Source organism: Paroedura picta, chromosome 3 (genome assembly GCF_049243985.1).
Source record: "Paroedura picta isolate Pp20150507F chromosome 3, Ppicta_v3.0, whole genome shotgun sequence".
In the NCBI taxonomy this organism is placed as follows: Eukaryota; Metazoa; Chordata; class Lepidosauria; order Squamata; family Gekkonidae; genus Paroedura; species Paroedura picta.
The window spans coordinates 65,551,878-65,573,702 of record NC_135371.1 but is presented as its reverse complement, the minus strand read 5'-3'; the positions used below and the strand labels follow the sequence as shown (position 1 = coordinate 65,573,702).

Below are 21,825 nucleotides of genomic sequence, written 5' to 3'. Positions count from 1 at the left end.
TAACCGCTCCTGCAGTTAAATAAAGCCCTAAGGGCTATTGGGGAGGAGTTAGGGCGGGCCCTGTCCATGATAAAAACTCAGAGGGGCTAATCAGGAGCCGCCCCTCCAAGTGCCACTCAAGGGCCAAGCGGCCAATGGGGAGGCGCGTGAAGCGCCTTCCAAGTGGCCCCTCACCAGGACAGACCAAAATTCCATTCACCCAGCCCAGTCTGGCTGCCAGTCTGCTCCTGACGACCAAAGGGAGAAGAGGTCAGTAGGTCTGCCAAGGGGGATGAGAACACAGGCTGTGCCAGCCCTTTTTGCCCCAAGGCTTTCCTAACTGTCATGTCCAACTGTAAATTGCCTCAGAACCCTGACAGAGCTGGCAGGAGGCTGGTGAGTGCCCCCCCTTCAGGCCTGCTGCAAAGGAGCCTCTGACAGGCCCTGATTGAGGGGAGGGAGGCATTTTCCTTCAAAGAGCAACACAGGGGAGCCTGAGGGCCTTCCTTTTGATGGGGGGAACTTTCCCCTTCTGTCAAACAGTTGGCTGACAGGGAGGCCACAGAAAAGCCCCTTCTCACTTAAAATGCTGCTCTGGCCGGGGGTTAGACACAAGCCATGTGTCTTTCTTCTTTGCAACTCTCTGCAGGAGGTCACTGCACAGCATTATTCTGCAGAAGAAACTGGCTCTTTTATCTTCTGTTTCATCTGCACATCAACTCTGTGCAGTAGGCCTCAAGTCTTTCAATTCAACAACAACCTGTGTGGGAGGCCTTAAATGTTTCTTCTCTACCACAACCCTCTCCAAAGTAGCCCTTTCTGCCTGGGGATCTGATCTTTATACTCTGCAGATGAGCTGTAATTCCAGGAGCTCTCCAGGCCCCACCTGGAGGTTGGCTACCCCCGGGTTGGAAATATTCCTGGAGGTTTGGAGTTGGGACTTCAAAATCGTACAATGCCTCAGAGTCCAGCCTTCAAATGAGCCATTTTTGCCTGCAGTTGGTAGGGAGTGGTGCAGGAGTGTCCCTCCTGGCCTATGTGTTATGGCCAGCCCTTACCAGCAACTGTTTGTATTCTGGGGCGCAGACAGGCAGACTAGCGTCAGTCCTGTGAGTCTGGAAAGTGCAGGAAGATCTAAATAAATATTTACAGCCTGAAACTGTAAATAGAGAATAAGTAAATGTCTGGAGACACATGGTAACTGAAATTACTTATTGGCCTGGCAAATAACCTTGGCCTGGCAAATAAAAAAAAACAGTATAAAAAACCTTACTAAGGTCAACACTGCTGTGCACAGAGAGTCTTCCTCTTAGGGTTGCCAGCTTCCCCGTGAGGCTCGCTACCCCACCTCCCTCATGTGGAGTCTGCTATGGGGAGAGAAAGGGAAGACGATTGGAAAATGCTTAGAGACACCTGAGGCCTGCTGGGTCCCTGCGCCCCATTCCCAATTCTCTCAGATCTCTCACAACCCCACATACCTCACAGGTTGACTATTGTGGAGAGACAAATGGAAAAGGTGTTTGTAAACAGCTTTGAGACTCCTTTGGGTAGTAAGCAATAGGGTACAAAAATCTGTTCTTCTTAGGAGCAACCATGAAAGAAGCATGTGGGCACATAACATTTTATCAACAGTGAAAAAATGGAAAAGAAGGAAAGGGGTGGACACCTGTGTACTGTGACTACCCCAGGTGTATTAGGGCAGAGGGGCATTTCGGTGAATGTGGCCTAATTCACACAAGAAGAGAAATGACACAGAACTGGGGGGAATTGGTTGCCATGTAATCTTCCCCTAAGAAGTGTCTCCAGTCTGATTTTCCCTTCACATATCTGAGGACATGGCTCTGGAAAGCTCATCTGTAACCACTATGCCAAAATTCCCAAAGGTCAGTCCTCTCCCACACTCAACAAACAGTCCACACCACAGATTCTTGACACCCATATCTCCACACCCATGCCCTCATTTGCCACCACGCCACCACAACCTCCCACACAACACACATTCAACCCCATGACCTTACAGACTGGACAACTCCTCCCCTTCCTCTTCCCACTGCCAAGCTCTAGCACCCATTGTATTCTTGGATACAACGGGCTTTGCCCCTAGTCTGTAAAAATAAAGCAGTAATCGCATTGTGGGTGGAGAAAGGGGCAGGGCGAGTCCATGATTAAAACTCGGAGGGGCCAATTGGGAGCCATGAAGCAGCTCCCAATTGGCCCCTCCAAGTGTCACACCGGGGCCAAGTGGCCTATCGGGACCCGCGCACAGCATGGCTACTCATTGGCCACTTGCACCATCGTAGACTCGAAGGTGAAGGGGCCGGGCGAAGATGCTTCATCGCCAGGAAAGGAGCAGGGCCGCCACGTCAAAGACTCTGCTCACTGCGGCGAAACCCGGACCTCGGAGGGAGGGGGGTGGGCGAAAGGTACCCCTTGGCACCGAGATGCCAACCCCCAACTTCCGCCACCTTCCCCCTACACCATCATTACCATGCTGCTCGGGGGTAGGGGGGTGGGCAAAAGGCACCCCTTGGCACCGAGCCATCCACCCCTCCAACTTCTGCCGCCTTCCCCCACACCGTTATTACCATGCTGCCCGCTGCTGCGACAACCAGCCGCCCGCCATGGGCAGCCTGGTGGCGGCAGGCGGGGTTGGACGCAGCGGGAGGGAAGCTTGCGCCCCTGCCGAGCCGCCCTGCCCACCTGGAGGCAGCCCGGGGTTGGACGTCTTCGGCCCCAGCAAAGGGACAGCCCCGTCGCCTCACTGACGCACCTTTGCCGCCCACGAAGCCTGTCCCTTTGCCACCCACGAAGCCCGCCAGCCGCCTGGAAGCTGCCCACCCGAACCAGCCCCGCAACGAAGTGGAGGAGCCCTGCCCAGGAAGCCGGGTAAGTAGACGTGTGGCCTATCCTGCCATTCGCCCCTCGGGAGGGGCCCCCATGCCCCGCCACCACTTCCCTGACCCCCCACACACACAGCCACCCACACACCACGCTCTTCCATCCCCCCAGGTCACCCCCACAATCTTCCCCGCACCCACCCACCACATGCTTCCGCTGCCCACCCCACACAGAAGTCGCCCCTGTGCTCCCCCCACTCCACTGTAGATTCGCTGATCCCACACACCCACCGCACTCTTTCACCCCCGCCCCTCCACAAGTCACCCCCACAATCTACCGCCGCTTCCCCAACTCCAAACACCCACCCCTCTCTACCCCGCGCTATTCCCCTGCGCTATTCCCCCGCCACCCCCTCCCAATTCGCCCCCCCTCACGACTCCCCTCCCACAACTGCCTCGTGGACCATTCACACGCCTCCTTCCCCCCTGCCCCTTTTCATCCCATCTCCCTCCCTCCCTGCCTTCCTTTCCTTCCTTTCCTTCCTGCCTTCCTCTATTTCTCTCTCTCCTTTCGGCCTCTCTCCCCCTCTTTCTCTCCCTCTCACTTGCTCTCTTTCTGTCTTTCTGCCTTTCTTTCTGTCCCCCTTCCATCCATCCCTTCACCCACCCCTTGCCCTCCCTCACTCCCATCCCACCTTCCCTTTTCTAACTTCCTTTCCTACATTCTTCCTCCCAATGCTTACTCTCCTTTCTCCCCTTCTCTCTCTCTTTCTCTCCCTCCCTCCCTCCCTCTTTCTCTCTCTCTTTCTCCCTTTATGCCTGCCTGCCTGCTTTCCTTCCTTCCCTCCCTCCCTCCCTCCCTCCCAGGGGGGCCAAGGTCCCAGCGGGCCCCTCCCGCAACCATCCACTGCCCGCTAGCGCCCACTGTATTTTTTCTACAGCGGGCTTAATTTCTAGTATAATGAGAATAAAAGGCTTATGAGACTATGGTCAAACTCTACTTGGGAATGAAAACTCATACATCTCAAAAGGAAATCAGGTGACCCCTGCAACATTATTTTCTCTCCCAAGGAAACTGGGGATTTGGCTTTGCAGGCAATACATGTGAATTGCCACCAACCTGGGTTGTGGCTGAGCACCTGTTTGGCACTTTTGCCAGGCTCAGTCCCTGCTCTCCCTGGTTAAAAGGGCTAGGCAGAGGGTGATGTGAAAGATTCCTCCTGAGATCCTGGAAAATTACTGCCAGTCTGCATAGACAATACTGACCTTGATATGCAAATGGTCTGATTCTATATAATTTATTTGTTTAAGGGAACTTCATCACCCCCCCCACACACACACACACATATTTCATATTAATAAAAGTTACAAGAATGGTTCCCCAAATATGATCCATGACATTGTGTCAGGTATCTTGCTGAAGTGATACAGTCTGTCTATTACTAAAGAATGTGTTTAAAAACATGTGTGCATTGGTGCAAGGAACTCACAAGTAGCTGTGGTTTGGAGGTATTTTCTTCTTATGCAGGCTTTTGACAAGGTTTTAAACCACCCATGTTAAGTGTTTGTTTCATTGTGATGGTTTTTATTCTGCCCATTATTTTAACATGAGTTCTTTTGTGAAATGCCTTGAGCCCATATCTGGAGAGGTTCTATATATATATGATATGATGTTGCCCTATGGTGAAACAGACCACTGGTTCATCAAGGTTAGTCTTGTCTACTTCAGGGATTCCCAACTAGGCTTGTGCGATTCGGTCGCTTTGGCGGCCGTTCCCTCCAGTCGCAGCCAGTAGCGAGCCGTGGGGGGGGGGATGGCGCGGGCGGCGATGCAACGGTGGGCGCAACCACGCAGGCACAGAACTCCGCGCCTGCATGGTTGCGCCCGCCGCCACGCCGCCACCCGCACCGTCTCCCCCTCCCCCATGGCGCGCTGCTGGCTGCAACCAGAGGGAACAGCCGCCAAAGCGGCCGAATCTCACAAGCCTATTCCCAACCAGGGGTCCAGTGAACTGTGGGGTTACATAAGATCTCCCCAGGGGTTATGTGGCTGTTCCCAGAAGTTCACCAGATGTCACAGGAGCCCATTTCCCCTGTTGCTCTACAGGCCTAGTCTCTTTGTCCGTAATGGAAATGGTAAATGAACAATTGATTAGCTGGCTGCTGCATCTTACTTCCACATCCACTTCTCTGAAGGGGCATGTCGCCAGTTCCATGGTTCCTCGAGGCCTGAAAAATATGTCAGGATTTCCTCTATAGTCAAAAGGTTGAAAAAGGCTGGTCCACTCAGACTGGCAGTAGCAAAATTGATAAGATGGAAGAGGATAGGAGGGCACAGAAAAGCAACAAATGCCAGGGGAAATAAAGAATTTAGGAAAGATGATACGAAGCTTCATGAAGGAATTAGGTCAGCCTGTTGCTGACCTCTGAATGTTTGTGAATATTCTATGCTGTCAAAGACACTGCAGAATAAAGTGCTGACCTCATTTGTCACTCCATTCATTCCACAGATCTGGAATTGTATGAATCACTTTGCTTGGGACCTTACTCCTCTGATTAATCTCAAGAAGACAATTGCACATTGTTTTGATGTTGGACACCAAGAGCGTGCAATAGCTTAAAAACCAACATCATTTATTTAAATCATCTATTAGCTGGCTTTTTACCTTGTGGGGCTCAAGGTATGAGAAGCAAGAGGACAATGTTCCCTCAGTTTTAGAGAAGGACACTAATAGATTCTGGCACTAGAAAAAGGCTGAAAACTAAACAAGACCTGTTTGTGTAAGACCGCTCTCTGTACATTGCCTCCTGCTACCTAGTCCCTTGGACTGCAAGGCGAACAAACTGGTCAATCCTAGAGATCAGCCCTGCCTACTCCTTAGAAGGCCAGATCCTGAAGATGAAACTCAAATACTTTGGCAACCTCATGAGAAGGAAGGACTCCCTGGAGAAGAGCCTAATGCTGGGAGAGATCGAGGGCAAAAGAAGAAGGGGACGACGGAGAATGAGGTGGCTGGATGGAGTCACTGAAGCAGTAGGTGAAACTTAAATGGACTCCGGGGAATGGTAGAGGACAGGAAGGCCTGGAGGATCTTTGTCCATGGGGTCGCGATGGGTCGGACACAACTTTGCAACTAACAACAACCTATAACTTAGGTTGCTCTCTGGAACAATCTAGCATATCTTTAAACCGCCCGTGGCACCGCAGGCACCACGGACTAAATAAATGGTTAAGGGGTTCTAAGGTGGGATTTGTCCGTGATGAGGAAGGGTCCGGATTGGACCCTTCCTCAGGACAGACAATTGGAGGGACCAATTGCGCAGCGCCTGCCGATTGGTCCCTCTGATTCCCAGCCCCAGCAACTGCGAGCCGCGCACAGCGCGGCTCACAGTTGCTCCCTTTCCCACCGGCCTGACGTGTCGGAGGCGCAAAGCGCCTCCGATGCGTCAGCCCGGCCGCAAGGGAGCCACTGGCAGCCGTGCGGAGCATGGCTGCCGGGGGCTCCCTGCCCGGCGCCCTGATGCGGCGAGAGGCGCTTTGCGCCTCTCGCTGCGTCAGGCCGCCGCCCGAGGGAGCCCCCGGAAGTCGCGCGGAGCGTGGCTGCCGGGGACTCCCTGCCCGCAAAATGACCCCACCGCCCAACAGACCCCCCACGATACAGTAAGTGCCTAGGGCCCGCTGTATTATTCATACAGCGGGCTTGATTACTAGTCTTAAGATAAATATCTTTCTGTAGAGGAACTGCTCTCTGTTAGTGGCATTTGGTTGTGTATTCATATCTTGTATTAATATCTTTGTGGCAGTGAAGAAGCCTCATAGCAAAAAGTGGGCTTTGTGGCTTTTTGTCTCTTGGTGTTTTAAGAACTCTATGTGAAAAATCACAACATACCAGAGTAAATCTCTAGATGAACTCCAGCTTGGCACACAATTGCTGAACTCACAAACTACACCACACAGTAAGACAAGAAATTATCAGAAATATGTGATTACCAAATGGAGACTATTGTATCATTTGCCAATTGCCTCTTCAAACATGCCAGATCTAGAATTACCAGTACTGGAGTTCTGATGGATCTCAATAAAAAAATTTAAAAGTTTATTCCTTCTTTGGGGTTTCATACCCAGTGGAACTGACTTCAGAAGGACTGATGGCCAGGTCAGAGTTGAGCTCTCTGGAAGTTAATAAATACCGCATTTATACTGAGCTTTTTTTAAAAATGTTCAAAACATTTTCACTGGCATTAACTCAGTAATCCTTAGAAAATCCTGCAAGGAAAATCAATAATCCTATCCTCATATTATTAGGGAGGGAGGCTGAGAGACAGTGGCTAAGGCCACCAAGTGAATTCGTGGCTGAGGTGAATTAAACCTGAGGACTTATTGGATCAGTTCTTACCTTTAGCTTTCACAGTACATCTCTTCTCAGAAAAGGGCAGAAAATTATCACTTTGAACACTCATAAAGTACCACAGAATGATTATTCACAGCTCTGGTTTGTGCTAAATTAACATGATTAATCTTAATTAGGTATAAAATGCTTTTGTATCCCCTTCCCCACCCAATTTCCCCTTTCCCAGGTACTCACAATGCCAACAATGCCCTGGGAGACCTGGCCACTGTGATCCATGCAACAGTCACTTCTAGGTTAGACTTCTGTAACTCGCTCTACGCGGGCCTACCCTTGTCCCTAGCCCGGATGTTACAGCTGGTACAGAACGCAGCTGCACGGGTCCTCACTAAATCATCCTGGAGATCCCATGTTCAGCCTCTGCTGAAGCAGCTGCACTGCTTGCCAGTTTGTTTCCAGATCAGGTTCAAGGTTTTAGTATTAACCTTCAAGGCTATACGTGGGTCCTACCTCCTTATGTCCCCCGCAGGGTACTTCGCTCTGTGGGTAAGAATCTGCTGATGATCCCAGGACTCCGGGAGGCATGCCTGGCCTCAACAAGGGCCTGGGACTTTTTGGTCCTGGCCCCTACCTGGTGGAATGAACTCCCTGAAGAGCTGCGGGCCTGTCGGAGCTCTCTGAGTTCCGCAGGGCCTGCAAAATGGAGCTCTTCTGCCAGACATTTGTCTGAGGCCGGGTGGTGGCCCGGGGGCTAAGATCGAGCCCCTCTCCCGGGGGGGGGGGGAAGGAGGCCAGTATTAGACTGGCCTCGTTCCTTGTTCCACCCATGTCCAATTATCCATCTGCTCCCTTCTGCTCATCCAGTGGGGCCTGTGTGGGAATAGTTATTAATCACCATCATTATGACTGAGTCCTTGTTTTAATGGGTAATATTAATGGTTTTAATGTATTGATTTGTAGTGAATTATTATGAACCGCCGCGAGCCGGTTTCTGAGAGCAACGGTCATACAAATAGAATAAATTATTATTATTATTATTATTATTATTATTATTATTATTATTTTCCCTTGCCACTCTCTCTCACCATGCAGCCTACCTTTTATCTGACCCCCATCTTATCTATATTTTTGACTTCCTTTATATTCTACCTTTCTCTCCAAATGGATCATAAACATTGTCATAATTCTCTTGCCCTCCATTATATCTTCACAAAACCTCTGTAGAGGTTAGGCTAGGGGTGACTAGCCCAAGGTCACCCAATGAACTTTCACAGAAGACTAAATATTTAAGCCTGGATCTTTCAAATCCTACCTTAAAATTCTAACCAGTACACACTATACAACACTGGCTTTGTTGTAGTATGCGCTGTTGAATAGTAGTGAACAGTCAATCCTGGCTCCAATTACTCTTCTTTTAAAGGTTGCAACAGACCTAGAACATGCCCTGCCTCTTCCTCCACCTTTTACTGACAGAAACCAAGCCTTGAAGGCAACCAATATTGTTGTGGTTGCCTAGCAATCCTCACATGGCCACCACAGAGATCCCAGCCTAGTTTTAGATGAAAATATTTCTACATTATTTATTTATGATATTATATGCTATCTCTTCATACTGCTGTTCAAGGCAGGTTATAATGAAAAACCACAGCATAAAAAATAAATCATTAAACTTAAGCAACATCAAAATGGTCCATAAAACAGAAGAAAATCATTAAGAACCTGATAAAATAAAATCCCTAAATAAATGCTTGGCTTTAAAAAATGTCTTTCAACATGATATTTACAAGAAAATAGATCCCAGGTAAGCCTCAAGGGGGAGGGCAGCCCAAAGGTGAGGTGCTACTACAGAAAAGGATCTAGTCATCATCCACCTCAATTCTAAAGGCATAAAGAGCAGGGTTTGAGAAGCAGGTCTTAACTGGTGCCTGGACAGCCTGGGAAGAGACCGCCTTCAAGTATCCTGGCTCCAATAAATTTAGGGTCTTAAAGGTAAAAAGAATTAAATTTTGAATTGTGCCCAGAAACAAACAGATGCAGATTCTTCAGCACACAGGTGATATGACCCCTGCAACCAACTCCTGATTGTAGGTTGGCTACCAATTTTGGCTACCAAGTACAGTTAGACGCTCTAAACATACTCCTGAAAATATTAGCAGAATTAGTATCTGGCCTACTTGTTGCCTGTTTTATTTTGAGCACAAGAGAGGAGCTTTTCATCTTCGGAGAATGACCTCTGTTAGGTTTTACAGTGTTGAAGTGTGGATTTATTTCTGTTCCTCACTAGACTGGTACAGAAGATTGCCATGAAATATCTTCCCTGCCTGTCCCAAATTGTACCAACAAGGGGCACAATGACAACTTACTGCCACCTTCCCAAAATCACTGTAATAGAAGAACCTGTGCATTTAGCCACTTGTGTTTACTGTCTATTTCTTCTAAACATATTGAGGTACTGTGCTGTGAGAACAGCACAAAAAGACAGACACATTTGTGCATAAGCAGGAACTATTACCCCCCCCCCTCAAAAAAAAACCTATCTGGAAGATTCAGAACTAAACAGAATCAACAAAAAAGTCTCATCTACCTCTAGTTTCATCTACCTCAAAAGAGCCTCTTGTGGTGCAGAGTGGTAAGGCAGCCGTCTGAAAACTTTGCCCATGAGGCTGGGAGTTCAATCCCAGCAGCCGGCTCAAGGTTGACTCAGCCTTCCATCCTTCCGAGGTCGGTAAAATGAGTACCCAGCTTGATGGGGGGTAAACGGTAATGACTGGGGAAGGCACTGGCAAACCACCCCGTATTGAGTCTGCCATGAAAACGCTGGAGGGCGTCACCCCAAGGGTCAGACATGACTCGGTGCTTGCACAGGGGATACCTTTACCTTTACCTTTACCTCTAGTTTTGTCAGGTCTCACTCCCAGTCTTTGAGATGAAAGGGCAACAACTCTCTACTAACAGAAAAGCTCTTTCTTTCTCTCTCTCTCTCTCTCTCTCCCCCCAACATTGCAGTAAAACTTCCACACAGCATATTGCTAGAAAAATCATACAAAACATAAGAGGGCAAGAGTAGAACCTATGATCCTTTTGCTTTCCAAGCTTCCTCCTTTGGGAACTCAAAAGGATGCCATGAGCCATCCTCCTTTCTTTCCCCTGTGAACAGCTGATGAGCATACATGCCTTTCACATCAGTGGCAAATCTTCTATAGCAGTCTACTGTGACTGTTATTATTTGTTATTATTATTGTCGCAGTTTTATCTGCATATTTCTCCCCACTGGCAAAGAGCTCAGAGCAGCTTGCATCTAGCTGAAGGGCACTTTCATACAGTTTACAGGATGGACCAATTTAGCTTGAGCAGCAGAATGCCATTATGTGCCTTCAGACTGCCATCTGGCCCATAAGATTACTTCCTTCAGTTTGCGGGCTAGGCTGCGGTCCCATTTTAGGTAAATCAGCTGCTCTGTGCCAGGACTGGCCAGGAGGTTGCAACATCATCATCTTTTTGTGCACTCCTGACCTCTTGACTGCAAAGATTAGAACAACAAACACAGAATCCCAAGTCTGCACCTGTATAATTGTGACACAAAAAAACTCTATAAACACAAAATCCACCTGGGCCCTGTTTAACTGTACAAAATCCCCCATCCCACTAGCACAGGAAAGAGTGCCCTCTTGTGGCTAGATGGTATTATTACATTTGACATGTTTACCTTTCTTTTGTTATGTCCACTATGCTGTTATTACATTAATTAAATGATGATGGAGTCTAAACAAACATGTTAGTAAATAATAGCACATTACAAACTTGTGGAAAAAATAATAAATAAAATAATAAAGCATTACAAGAGTTAAATTCAGTTTATTAAGTTATATTTAGGTTTCTGAGTTGTGCCATTACCCTGTACTTTCTACATGTTTGATAAAGTAGGAAGAATTGAATCAATAGAATTTTTAGAAAGATTTTAAAAGCTTTGTCCAAACACAAGTTATTTGGAATAATATATTTCTATATATTGTGAAATGGCTCATGTATCTGCCACATACACTTTATTTAATTTGAGCCTTTCTATGAATTGCTAATAACTCTTCAAAACATGGTTACAATATTTTTATTTATTTATTTTAGATTTTTATACCACCCTTCCATATGGCTCTGGACGGTTTACATATAACATCATATAACACATAACATGATTACATAGAACACTGCAACAAATATAACAAATATTTATATAACAATATATAACAAATATAATAATCATGTCAACCAAAACAATATTTAATAGGAACGGGAACAATAAGGTATGATGCATTTTAGAGCTAGAATGCGGAATATTTTGCTATCAAGTTCCATCATCTCCTTTTCAGTTCTGTGTTTGTTTACTCAACTCTGAGGTAAATCCAAAGAAGAAAAGGTAAGAAAGAGCTTGTGGATAATCAGGGGCTCTTTACTTCCCGCTGTTGCTAGCCATTTTTTTTTTAAGGATTCAGCTCAGCATAAGGGGGAAGTAAGGCTGGGTTCAAGTGATGCATTCATAACACTATGCTTTGTTAGTGAACCAAGATTGAATGTGGTCTTGGCAGTCAGAATGTTGCAGCCTTAGCAAAGATAAACAACTCTGAGATGTAGCTGTCTTTTCGGGAAAGATCATGCAGATTAACAGTCGTGATTCCCTAGCATCCTATGAGAAACTGAATCAGCCTAATCTTTAATCCAAATATTCTGCAGCAATATCTTGCAGTTCCTAAATAAGAGTCCTGAATACCACTAAGGAGCAATCTGCCCTCCATGCTTCATTTTAATTACACTGGGCTAAATATTCAAAGTACTAACAGACAAGGATTACATTCTGCTGATGCTGACTTCTCAAAAGGGTATTGATTTAAGAAGCTGTAAATTGCATTTGTGATGAAAATCTGTCATGGCCTCCTTACCACTACTACTGAATCTAGACATGATCAGCCTGCATTAACCAGTTTGCTTATGTAAGTTGACTTCACCATGACAAACAGAAATTGTGCAGGTGGTGTTTTCCTTGCACCCGAATGCTGCACAACTTACAGGAACAAATACCCTGCCAGAAAAATGAACTGGCAACAATGCGTTCCTTAAGGAGCTTTGAAATTCTCATTACCTTCAGTAATTGCTCCAGAAGAAATGTACTGCAGCTTTAAAGACTTATTCTCTGTGAAAGCCCAGGGAAATTCTGATTGACACCACCAGTCAAATTTCCTCAATTATATCAACCTGAATCCAAAACAGACCAAAGTTTAGTACAGAAATTCTTCTGTTTACTGTTCATAATTGCTTAATTACATTCAGCTAGAATGGTATTCTTCAAAGTGTCAGCACAGGATATGTTCACTAGACTTGATTGGTTTATAGCCCTAGATTTGTGAAAATTAATTTTATCTTAACCTAGGCAGTCATTCTGACAGTAAACAAAGCATGACATCATTTTGGATTGGCTCTGAATAAGGATGAAGGCAACCAAGAGAACATACTGATTGCTAAACCAAGAAATATAGTCACAACTCAAGCAGGGACCTGTGACAATTCAGGAAGAAGACACAGGGTAGAGTTTCTTCCTTCAATCTGTCCCCTCCTTCCTCTCCATATACATCTGCCCCTTCATCCCAAGCTGGCCCCGAGAGAGCCTAATGCTAAACCTGAGGCTAGCAAGCACATTCTCTAGGTATTCCCTTGTTTAAATAAAGCCAAGAGTCTTTGCTGGCCTGGTATAGAATATGCCCCCTTTCTCTCATTCATACAAACTCCTAATTGTCATGGTTTCTGAAAGAAAAGGGTTTTTTTTAATTTGCAAAATTATCTAAACCATTTAACAGTCATGCAACTTGGGACAGACTCTTGGGCCTCTAGGCTATTCTGGGGTGCACCCATTACCACCCCCCATGTAGGGGGCCCTGCCTACCTGGCTTCTTCCTTCTTTGAACATCCACACCAGACACAGGCAGCCCCCCCCCTTTTTTTTTGGATGCTTCCTTTCCATAAACCCTCGTGGGCTTCAGTTTCAAGGCAGGTTCACCTGTGAAGCTATCCATACTGCAAATCGAAGGTCATCGCTCCCTCAGAGGAACAAAACGATTCACTCCTCCAGGGGCCCCAGGAGCAGTTCAAGTTGGCTGGACGGGGCTCCCTTCAAGACTGCTCTAAACCCTTGACTAAGAAATGGCTCTTCCGGGGACGCTGCTGGGCCCCTGCGGCATGCCAAGCGAGCGGGAGCGCTATTTTGCACTGCGCCACAGTTCTTCCCGCTTGTTGCTTAGCAGAGAGCTGGCCTGGGGGCCATTTTCAGCCCGGGCTGGCTGCCCAACCCATAAATCATGGAGGCGGCAGGCACTGGCTCCCTCTCCTTCGTGGTGAAGCAAATCGCAGCCAGGCGGAGGGAGCCTCCGGAGTCCGCAGAATGACGTGGCAGCGAGAACACAGGAAAGACGACGACACAGGGGCTCCGGAGCATGCGCAGTAAGGGATGGGGATGTTCGCACCCGCCGAGCCTCCCGTGTCAGTGCACGCTGATGCCCACGCCTGCCTGGGAAGATACGGGGGGGGGGGGAGGGGGCAGTCAAAATGGGTGATAACTGGGGCGGTGGGAGAGGGGTCGCCCCGAAATCTCACACACCCAGGCATCACGTCCTGCCGAAGCTGTGCTGTGCTGGGCGGCACAGAGGGCGGAGGCAAAGTTTGGCCAACAGGAGGGAATTCTGCTAGGGAGGGACTCTCCCACCCCCACCCCCCCGGCCCGAAAGGGTTGCGAGTCCGCAGCGGCGTGGGCGAGAGGCTGGCAGACTCCTGCAGCGGCGGGCGCCCGCTGGAGGTTGATGCCGAGGAGTTCCCTTCAGTGTCAGGGATTCCTCAGCCCAGCGCGCAGGGAAGGAGGGAGGGAAGGGGCGGGGTGTATGTTGGGCTGCTGATTCCGCCGCACTTTGCTGCACCCGCCTAATTGCAGCCGAGGAGCCCCTCTCGCTCGGAGGTGCCAGCCAGGTCCCGGAGGACTGCGGGGGAAGCACTTGCAGGGGCGGCCGCGCAGGCTCAGTGCGATCTCACTGCGTCTCAGGGTCTGGCTTGGGCAGGAGCCAAAGGGAGGGGAGCATAATACTGGAGCGAGCGCCCAGGAAGGAGCAGGGGCTTCTCCCTGGCACCGAGGAATCCCTGGGCTGAGCAAGGGAGCGGGCGACTCCCACCTGCGGCTGCCAGATCTGCAGTCCTCGCCAGCTGCAGAGGCGACGCTAGGTCGCACCTAGCCCTGGGCACCAGGGGGCAGCACCGAGTCGCCCACTACGCGACTCCCAGAGATTCCCCTGCATTTCGCATCATCAGGAAATTCCCTTTGACGAGATGGTACTGCAGCCTCTGCAGTGTGTGCGCCAAGGGTGCTTCGGCGCCGGATGGTTTTCTCGTTTCTTTATCTTGCTACCCAAGCTACAACCTCCCCACCCCCAACCCACATCTAGCCAAGCAAACAGCAGTGCCAGGCAATGCCAAGGAGGAGGCAAGGCTTGCAAAGCGGCGGTGTGGCTTGAGAAAGCAACGGGGACATGGAATCCCCATTAAGTGGCTCTGTCTATAGACCCAGATGCGCACGTATCACCAAAGCTTTGCGCCAGGTTGGCTACCCATCTTTTAAGGGCCGCGATTGACAGTGAAGGCGCAAAATAAAGGGGGGGGGGCGTACAGATAAATTACTTTGAGGAGGTCCCCTGTTTATCTGAGGCCCACTGGCCGATTCTCGAGGACGGAGGTGGCGTGTCGGACCTCGTCGAACGTAATGGGCATTCTGCTTCCCTCCCTAGATTAGCCGGCTGCAAAGCTACGCGGCCCAGCTACGGCTGCAAAGCTACGCGGCCCAGCGGCGCCACAACCAGATAGGTTGCCAGCGACTCTTCCCTCGCACATTACAAAGAGACACGACGCTTGGAAATGGTCGCAATAAAACGGTGGTCAGGAGACCCCAACGAGGTGGGCAGCAACTTGGGAACCTCCCAGTCGCTGGTCCCAAATGCACAAGCCTTGACGCGGGCCAGAAGCACTGGCCGGTGAACACTCTGGGCTCACCGCCGGACTGCTGGTGGTGAGACAAACCCGCTGGAGACGACCGGGAGCCCAAACCCGGGCCGCCTATTTGCACGGGGTGGTTCGTAGCGCCTCCTGGTGGTGGACGAGTTAGCCACGGCGCTCTTGGCTCCCCCGCCGCCTACCGGGGCTTCGGTCCCTGCCGACGCCCCCTGGAGCCTCGGGGGAGGGAATCCTCTTGCGCCGCGCTCCATCTCGGCGCAGGGCGGTTGGCCCCGCAGGGCAGCAGGGAGACCAAGGGCTCCTCCACGGCTCTCCCAGCTCCTCCTCCCTCCTCCCTGCCGGGCTCTCCTCACGGCTCCCCCGCCCGCCGTGGCCGGAATTGCCATATTAGGAGCAGGAAGGCTTGCGCCGGAACAAGCCCTTATAAGGGCCTGGCCTTATATGGCTTCCGCGTCCGGGCGCTTCCGGAGGCCTCGAGAGAGGCTGGCGAGGGGAAACCCGGCGGCTGCGGGGCGCCTCCAGAGACCTGGGCAGGGTGCGGGGGGCATGGAGAGAGCCCCGGGGGGCGGGCAGGCGGCGGGGCGCGGGCGCGCGGTTCGGGCGCTCCCCCCCTTCCCTTGTTCGGCCCGGCTTCCCCCGGAGTCAGCCTCTGACGCCAGGCGGGGTTCTCTGCCCCGCCACCATATAAGGGCTTCCTGCCTCCCATATATGGACATGTACGTCAGGAAAAAGGCGGGCCCGGGCCGAGGAGACTCGATATATACAGGCGGCTTCGGGGCGGGCGGGGAGCCGAGCGCTTCCAGCTAGTAGAGCGAGGGGGAGCCCCGGGCCGGGCGGGTGGGGGAGCGGAGCGCCTCCGGCGGGCAGAGCCGGGGGAACCCCAGGCTGGCCGAACAGCCGCCGCCCACGCCCGCTTCCCGGCTTCATCGTCGTCGTCTTCTCCTCTCGCCCTCGCCCCGGTGTTGACGTGCAGCCCCCGGCCAAGCCCCGAGAGCGCCCCCATGGCGGCGGCCAAGGCCGAGATGCAGCTCCTGCCCTCGCTGCAGATGGCCGACCCCTTCAGCTCCTTCCCGCATTCGCCCCCCACCATGGACGCCAACTACCCCAAGCTGGAGGAGATCATGCTGCTGGCTAGCGGGGGCTCCCAGTTCCTCAGCCCCGCCGGGGGACCTGAGGGCGGCGGCGGCGGCTTCAACCCCGCCGGTGAAGGCGGGGAGCAGAGCTACGAGCATCTGGCGGCAGGTAGGCAGGCGCGGAGGGAGGCGAAGGCTGCCTGGCGAGGCATGGCAGGGAGGGGGATTCTCCGATGTGCGTCAGCCCTTCCGGGGGCTCCGGCCGCTGGAGCGGGGCCAGGCGCGCTAATCGGGGCACTCGTCCGTCCGTCCGTCCGTCCTGCCGTGCATGAGCCCCCCGCGCGGGACCGTCCGCCTCCCTCCTGGGAGCTGGCGAGCCTCCTGCAGGCGCCGCGGGACCAGGGGTGCCTTTGGGGTGGAGCGATCCGGGACTCACTTCGTTGGGGCGTCGTTTCTTTTGGCAGATCCCTTCCCGGAGATGTCCCTGAGCGGCGAAAAAGCCCTGGCGGAGAACAGCTTCCCCAGCCAGACCACCCGCCTGCCGCCCATCACCTACACGGGCCGCTTCTCGCTGGAGCCCGCCTCCTCCTCCTCGTCGGCGTCGGGCGGCGGCAACGGGACCCCGCTGTGGCCCGAGCCCCTCTTCAGCTTGGTGAGCGGCCTGGTGGGCATGGCCAGCCAAGCGCCTGCCTCCTCCGCCTCGCAGCCCACCTCGGCAGCCGCCTCGCCCAGCCCGGCCCTCAGCTGCTCAGTGCAGGCCAGCGACCCCAGCCCCATCTACTCGGCGGCGCCCACCTTCCCCAGCCCCGGCGGCGGCAACGGAGCCGAGCTCTTCCCGGAGGCGTCGAGCCAGTCCTTCCCCAGCGCGTCGGGCTCCTCGCTGCACTTCGCGCCGCCCGCCTACCCGGCGGCCAAGGGCTCCTTCCAGCTGCCCATCATCCCGGACTACCTGTTCCCGCAGCAGCCGCAGCCACCGCCGGGCGAGCTGAGCCTGGAGCAGAAGCCCTTCCCCAGCCCGCAGCCCTCGCTCACGCCGCTCTCCACCATCAAGGCCTTCGCCACGCAGAGCGGCGCCACCGCCGGCGGCAGCCCGCCGGAGCACAAGAGCGGCCCGGGCACCTACCAGGCGCAGCTGGTGAAGCCCAGCCGCATGAGGAAGTACCCCAACCGGCCCAGCAAGACTCCGCCGCACGAGCGGCCCTACGCCTGTCCCGTCGAGTCCTGCGACCGCCGCTTCTCGCGCTCCGACGAGCTCACCCGCCACATCCGCATCCACACCGGCCAGAAGCCCTTCCAGTGCCGCATCTGCATGCGGAACTTCAGCCGGAGCGACCACCTCACCACCCACATCCGCACGCACACCGGCGAGAAGCCCTTCGCCTGCGACATCTGCGGCCGCAAGTTCGCCCGCAGCGACGAGCGCAAGCGCCACACTAAGATCCACCTCCGGCAGAAGGACAAGAAAGCTGACAAAGGCCAGGCGCCGCCGGGGGGCGCCGCTGCCGCCTCGCCCCTGGGCCCCTACAGCGCCTCGTCCGGGGCTCCCTCCTTCCCTTCGCCGGCGCCCGCCTCCTATTCCCCGCCGGTGACGACGTACTCGCCCCCCGTGACCTCATACTCCTCGCCTGTGACGTCACCCTTCCCCTCCTTCCCCTCGTCGTCGGTGGCCACCAGCTACGCTTCCATCGCCTCCTCCACCTTCCAAAGCCAGGCGGCGGCCACCCCTTTCCCCTCGCCCGGAGGCCTAGCCAGCCCCTTTGGGTCCCAAGTGACTTCGGCCCTGGCCGACATGGCTTCCACCTTCTCGCCACGGACCATTGAGATCTGCTGAGGAGGAGGAGAGACGGAAGGAGGGAGACCTTTCCCGCGTGGAGGGCCTGCTGACCGCGGGACGGGGCTAGGAGGCGGCAGAGCCGACCCGGTCAAGCCGAGCGCCTCCGGCTTTCCAGGAGCCAGCGAGGTGCTGGGACTTTCCTGCTAACTTCAACTGCCTGGAAAAAGACGACACCACCGCCAGTTACTTCACCCCCACCGGAGTTCCTCTGCTTCTGTCCAAGGACTAGATTTGCATGGGCCATGGTTCTCTCCTTACATTCTGACCCTACACCCCACACCGCGATTCATTAGGAAGCAAGAGACTTTGGCATCCAGGCCGAGACCATGTATATTGTAAATGTGCCATGGCTTTGCGTTCCTTCTGGGTTCTTGACGTGGAAATCTCTTTGCATTTTTCATATTGCATTATTTGGAGTTCGAAGGGCCATCTTTTTGTATAGTAAATTTTTGCTCGTTTAGTGATGACGAAGCTGTAATGAGTTTTACAACTTGTTCGGGGGAGGGGGGCAAGGGAGAAAAACAATCAGCACTTAACTATGTATTTGAGCATGTCAAGAGTGTGATGTTCTTTGTAAATATCACATTGAGGATGAAACACTCTCTCGCGTGGCAAAAAGTTTTTGTTTGGTTTTTCTCTTTCCTTTCAAGTCCCAAGTCTTGGTGCCTTGTTGTGGAACTCTGCTGACGTCATGCATTTGTGTGATTGGATGCGTTGCATCTAGCCTTAAGGTGAAAGGGAAAGTGTGGGAAGGGAACTCAGGCTCAAAGGGAAAGGAAGGGAAAGAGCCGAGGACAGAATGTAAAGCAAAAGCAAAAAAAAAAAAAATCGAACTTCTCAAAAGTCTATTTTTGTTACAGAAGTGTAAATTTATAAATATATTCAGGAGTTGGAATGTTGTAGTTACCTACTGAGTAGGCGGCAATTTTTGTATGTTATGAACATGCGGTTCATTATTTTTGTGGTTTATTTTTGACTTTGTACTTGTGTTTGTTTAAACAAAAGTGACTGTTTGGCTTATAAACACATTTGAATGCGCTTTACTGCCAATGGGATATTTGGTGTACAATACCCTACAGACAAGTCAATAAAATACTGAGACCAGCAGTGCAGCTTCTTCTTGCAGTTGTGTGCCGGGGCTGACAGGTCGCTTTGCTGACCCCTGGCCCTCTCGACGCGCTCCCGTCCTCGCCCCGTAAGGCCGCCTGCAGGGGGAAGGACTCCAGAAGCAGAAGGCTCTTCACTGGACCAGCGGTTCTCCCTGGCTCGAAGTGGGGCGTGGGGGAGGGAGACTGCCGGGGAAGGGAGACTTCCTGGCATCGCGGGCTACCTGGCGCTGGGGACCGGGGTCCTATCCTGTCTTTCCTGCCCCGTAGCAAACAATCCAGCGCAGCCGCCCGCTGTTGCTCAGGCAGAGATCCGCCTCAAGCCCTGTGCCTGGCAGAACTGCTGGGAGAGCGCCGTCCGCTGCCTGCAGCATTGCCTCTGGCCAGAGCGCCCTCCATCTGAGATCTGTGCACGTCCCTCCTGTGGCCAGCAGCAGCGGCCGTGAGTGGATTGGGTTTGATGCGGTTTAGCACCTTAAGGTACTACTCTCTCCCCCTTAGAGTGAGTCCGAGAAAAGGGCGTAGGGATAATTTCATGCAGGGGGGTCTGCTGCATTGGTGGTGGTGGTGGTGGTGGTGGGTCCTGCAAGTCAGACGCAGAAAGCCCCCTACCTCAGTTGCGGGGGGGGGGGGGGGCTGTGTCCCAAGGCCCGGCCAGCTGCAGAGGGCGAGAGAGCTTGGCTCGGAGGCCCAGCGCTGGCAGTCCAGGTCTCAACGGAGCGTCCCTTGGTGCCAGACACAGAGTCCCCCCAGTCCGTGCTTCTAGAAGGGGGCTGCGGATCACTGCAGCCACCCCTTCCCAGGCTATGGCGGAAGGGGGGGCGCCTTAATGGCGGTCGCAAGATGCAGGCCAAATCCAGAAGACCTCCTGGGGATCTTGATTGGCTGCCTGGCCTTCCCTGGGCTGACGGCAGGCTGCGGCAGCTCAGGCCCGTCTCTAGATCCTCGCAGGGGTAGTCAACCTGTGGTCCTCCAGATGTCCATGGACTACAATTCCCATGAGTCCCTGCCAGCAAACGCTGGCAGGAGCTCATGGGAATTGTAGTCCATGGACATCTGGAGGACCACAGGTTGACTACCCCTGCTCTAGGGGTCCGGGCTGCACATGGGGCCCCTGCCTTTGCGCTCCAGACACCTTCCTTCCAGGAGCTGCGAGACTTCCGCCGACCGAGGGGGGGGCTGCAGGCTAGCTACGCTCTCCCGAAAGGTCCCACTCGACCCTCGTCATGCCAAAGTGGACTCAGTTAGGGAGTGCAGGGCTGGCAGCCACCTTCCCCTTCCCCTTCCGACACAAGGATCCCCCGTGAGGCTGGGGGTCACCACCACTGGTCCCATTGTATGAAGGAGTCACTGAGGCCGGCCCAGAGCGATTGGCTGGCAGAGGAGCGAAGGCTTCTGCGGAGAGCGTCCTTCTTACCGCCCCTTGCGACCCCTAGACGGGGAGCCCTGGAAGAGAGGCACTGCGCGGAAGGGCGGGGCCTAGCCTCCTCCCTTAGCTAGATGAGGGATCGCTTGGTCGCTCTGGGGGTGCCGGCCTCCTTCCTTCCTTCCTTCCTTCCTTCCTTCCTTCCTTCCTTCCTTCCTTCCTTCCTTCCTTCCTTCCTTCCTTCCTTCCTTCGCTAGGCCGGCAGAGGTTTTACTGGTGCGGTTTCCCCTAGGCTGGGGACAATCCCTAGGTGATGGGAAAACACCTGCTACATTTCTGCCGATGCCGGCTGCTCATGATCCAGCCAGGGACACAGTGGCGACCTTAGCAGTCTTTGCTGAACAGAAAAGTGTGCCCAGGAAAGTGTGGCCCAGCCAAGAAGAACAGATTGCCCCTGAGCATATGCAGATCGCGGGACTTTCAGGGCATAAAGAGCATAGTTTCTAGACCTTTCAGAGTTACCTGTAGGGAGGGAGGAACCACCCCCACCCCCCCACCCCCAATACTCCCGCGTTTGGCTTCGGAGGCTTACTGGCCTGCTTGGCGCTTGGACCCGGCAAAGCCTGATTTGTTGCTGGGACGGCTCTTGAATTATGGAAATGATCTTGATGTGGATTCCGGAGGACTCTGGAGCGGGGAAAGGGGGAGGAGAGGCTGCGAGGGCGCAATTGCTCCGACCTGGCACAGCATCATCCTAAAGGCTGGGGAGCGCACTGAGCAGGCAGCGACTTGACCAGGAGCAGCCGTCGAACAAAAAGGGACTCTGGCGGAGGCTCACCCTGTGGCAGCGCGTCAACCAGGAGGGCTCCACTGAGCCCCAGCCCGGGACTCTTGTTATTGGGTGCTCCCAGTCTCCACCCACCAGGTAAAGACTGACCCCTCAGGGACGAGCATTTGGGCACCACCCCCCCCCCCCACACACACAAATACCTTTTGCCGGAATTGAGCCTTGGCAGAGTGCGTCCTAGGCTGCCCCACTTTAGATTGAGAGCTCGAAAGCTTCTCCGGAGTTGAGGCGCCTTACCGAGGCTGCCTTCTCAGGATTCTGGGCCACTAGAGATTTTGAAACCCTGCTTTGGCCACCGATCGCCCCCACTCCCCCCAGTTTTTAACAAGGCCGGCTGCAAAGTAAAGCGCGAGGCTCACCATCGGCCTAAACTCTTGGGGGGGATTCTTCCCTGTAGCTC

The 21,825-nt window shown here is 53.1% G+C and overlaps 1 protein-coding gene and 1 long non-coding RNA gene across 3 annotated transcripts in view; one reads left to right on the top strand and one right to left on the bottom strand.

The window, feature by feature from the left end:
* The window catches only part of LOC143832167 (uncharacterized), a 68,672-nt gene extending 53,155 nt beyond the window's left edge, over positions 1 to 15,517 (bottom strand). The window contains exons 1-2 of the long non-coding RNA XR_013229114.1: positions 15,382 to 15,517; positions 12,297 to 13,715 (exon numbers count right to left, since the gene is read on the bottom strand). This is a non-coding gene — a long non-coding RNA (uncharacterized LOC143832167). The remainder of the gene's footprint in view (positions 1 to 12,296; positions 13,716 to 15,381) is intronic.
* EGR1 (early growth response 1) lies at positions 13,627 to 19,213 on the top strand. Of its 2 annotated transcripts, none has more exons than XM_077326114.1 (2): positions 13,627 to 13,648; positions 16,737 to 19,213. In XM_077326114.1, exons 1-2 carry the CDS (start codon positions 13,642 to 13,644, stop codon positions 18,101 to 18,103), a joined length of 1,374 nt encoding a protein of 457 aa, XP_077182229.1. In that variant the 5' UTR covers positions 13,627 to 13,641; the 3' UTR covers positions 18,104 to 19,213. The 2 variants fall into 2 exon arrangements, with proteins under 2 accessions (XP_077182229.1, XP_077182228.1); XM_077326113.1 differs by lacking the exon at positions 13,627 to 13,648 and adding an exon at positions 15,741 to 16,441.
* Positions 19,214 to 21,825: the final 2,612 nt, after the last annotated feature.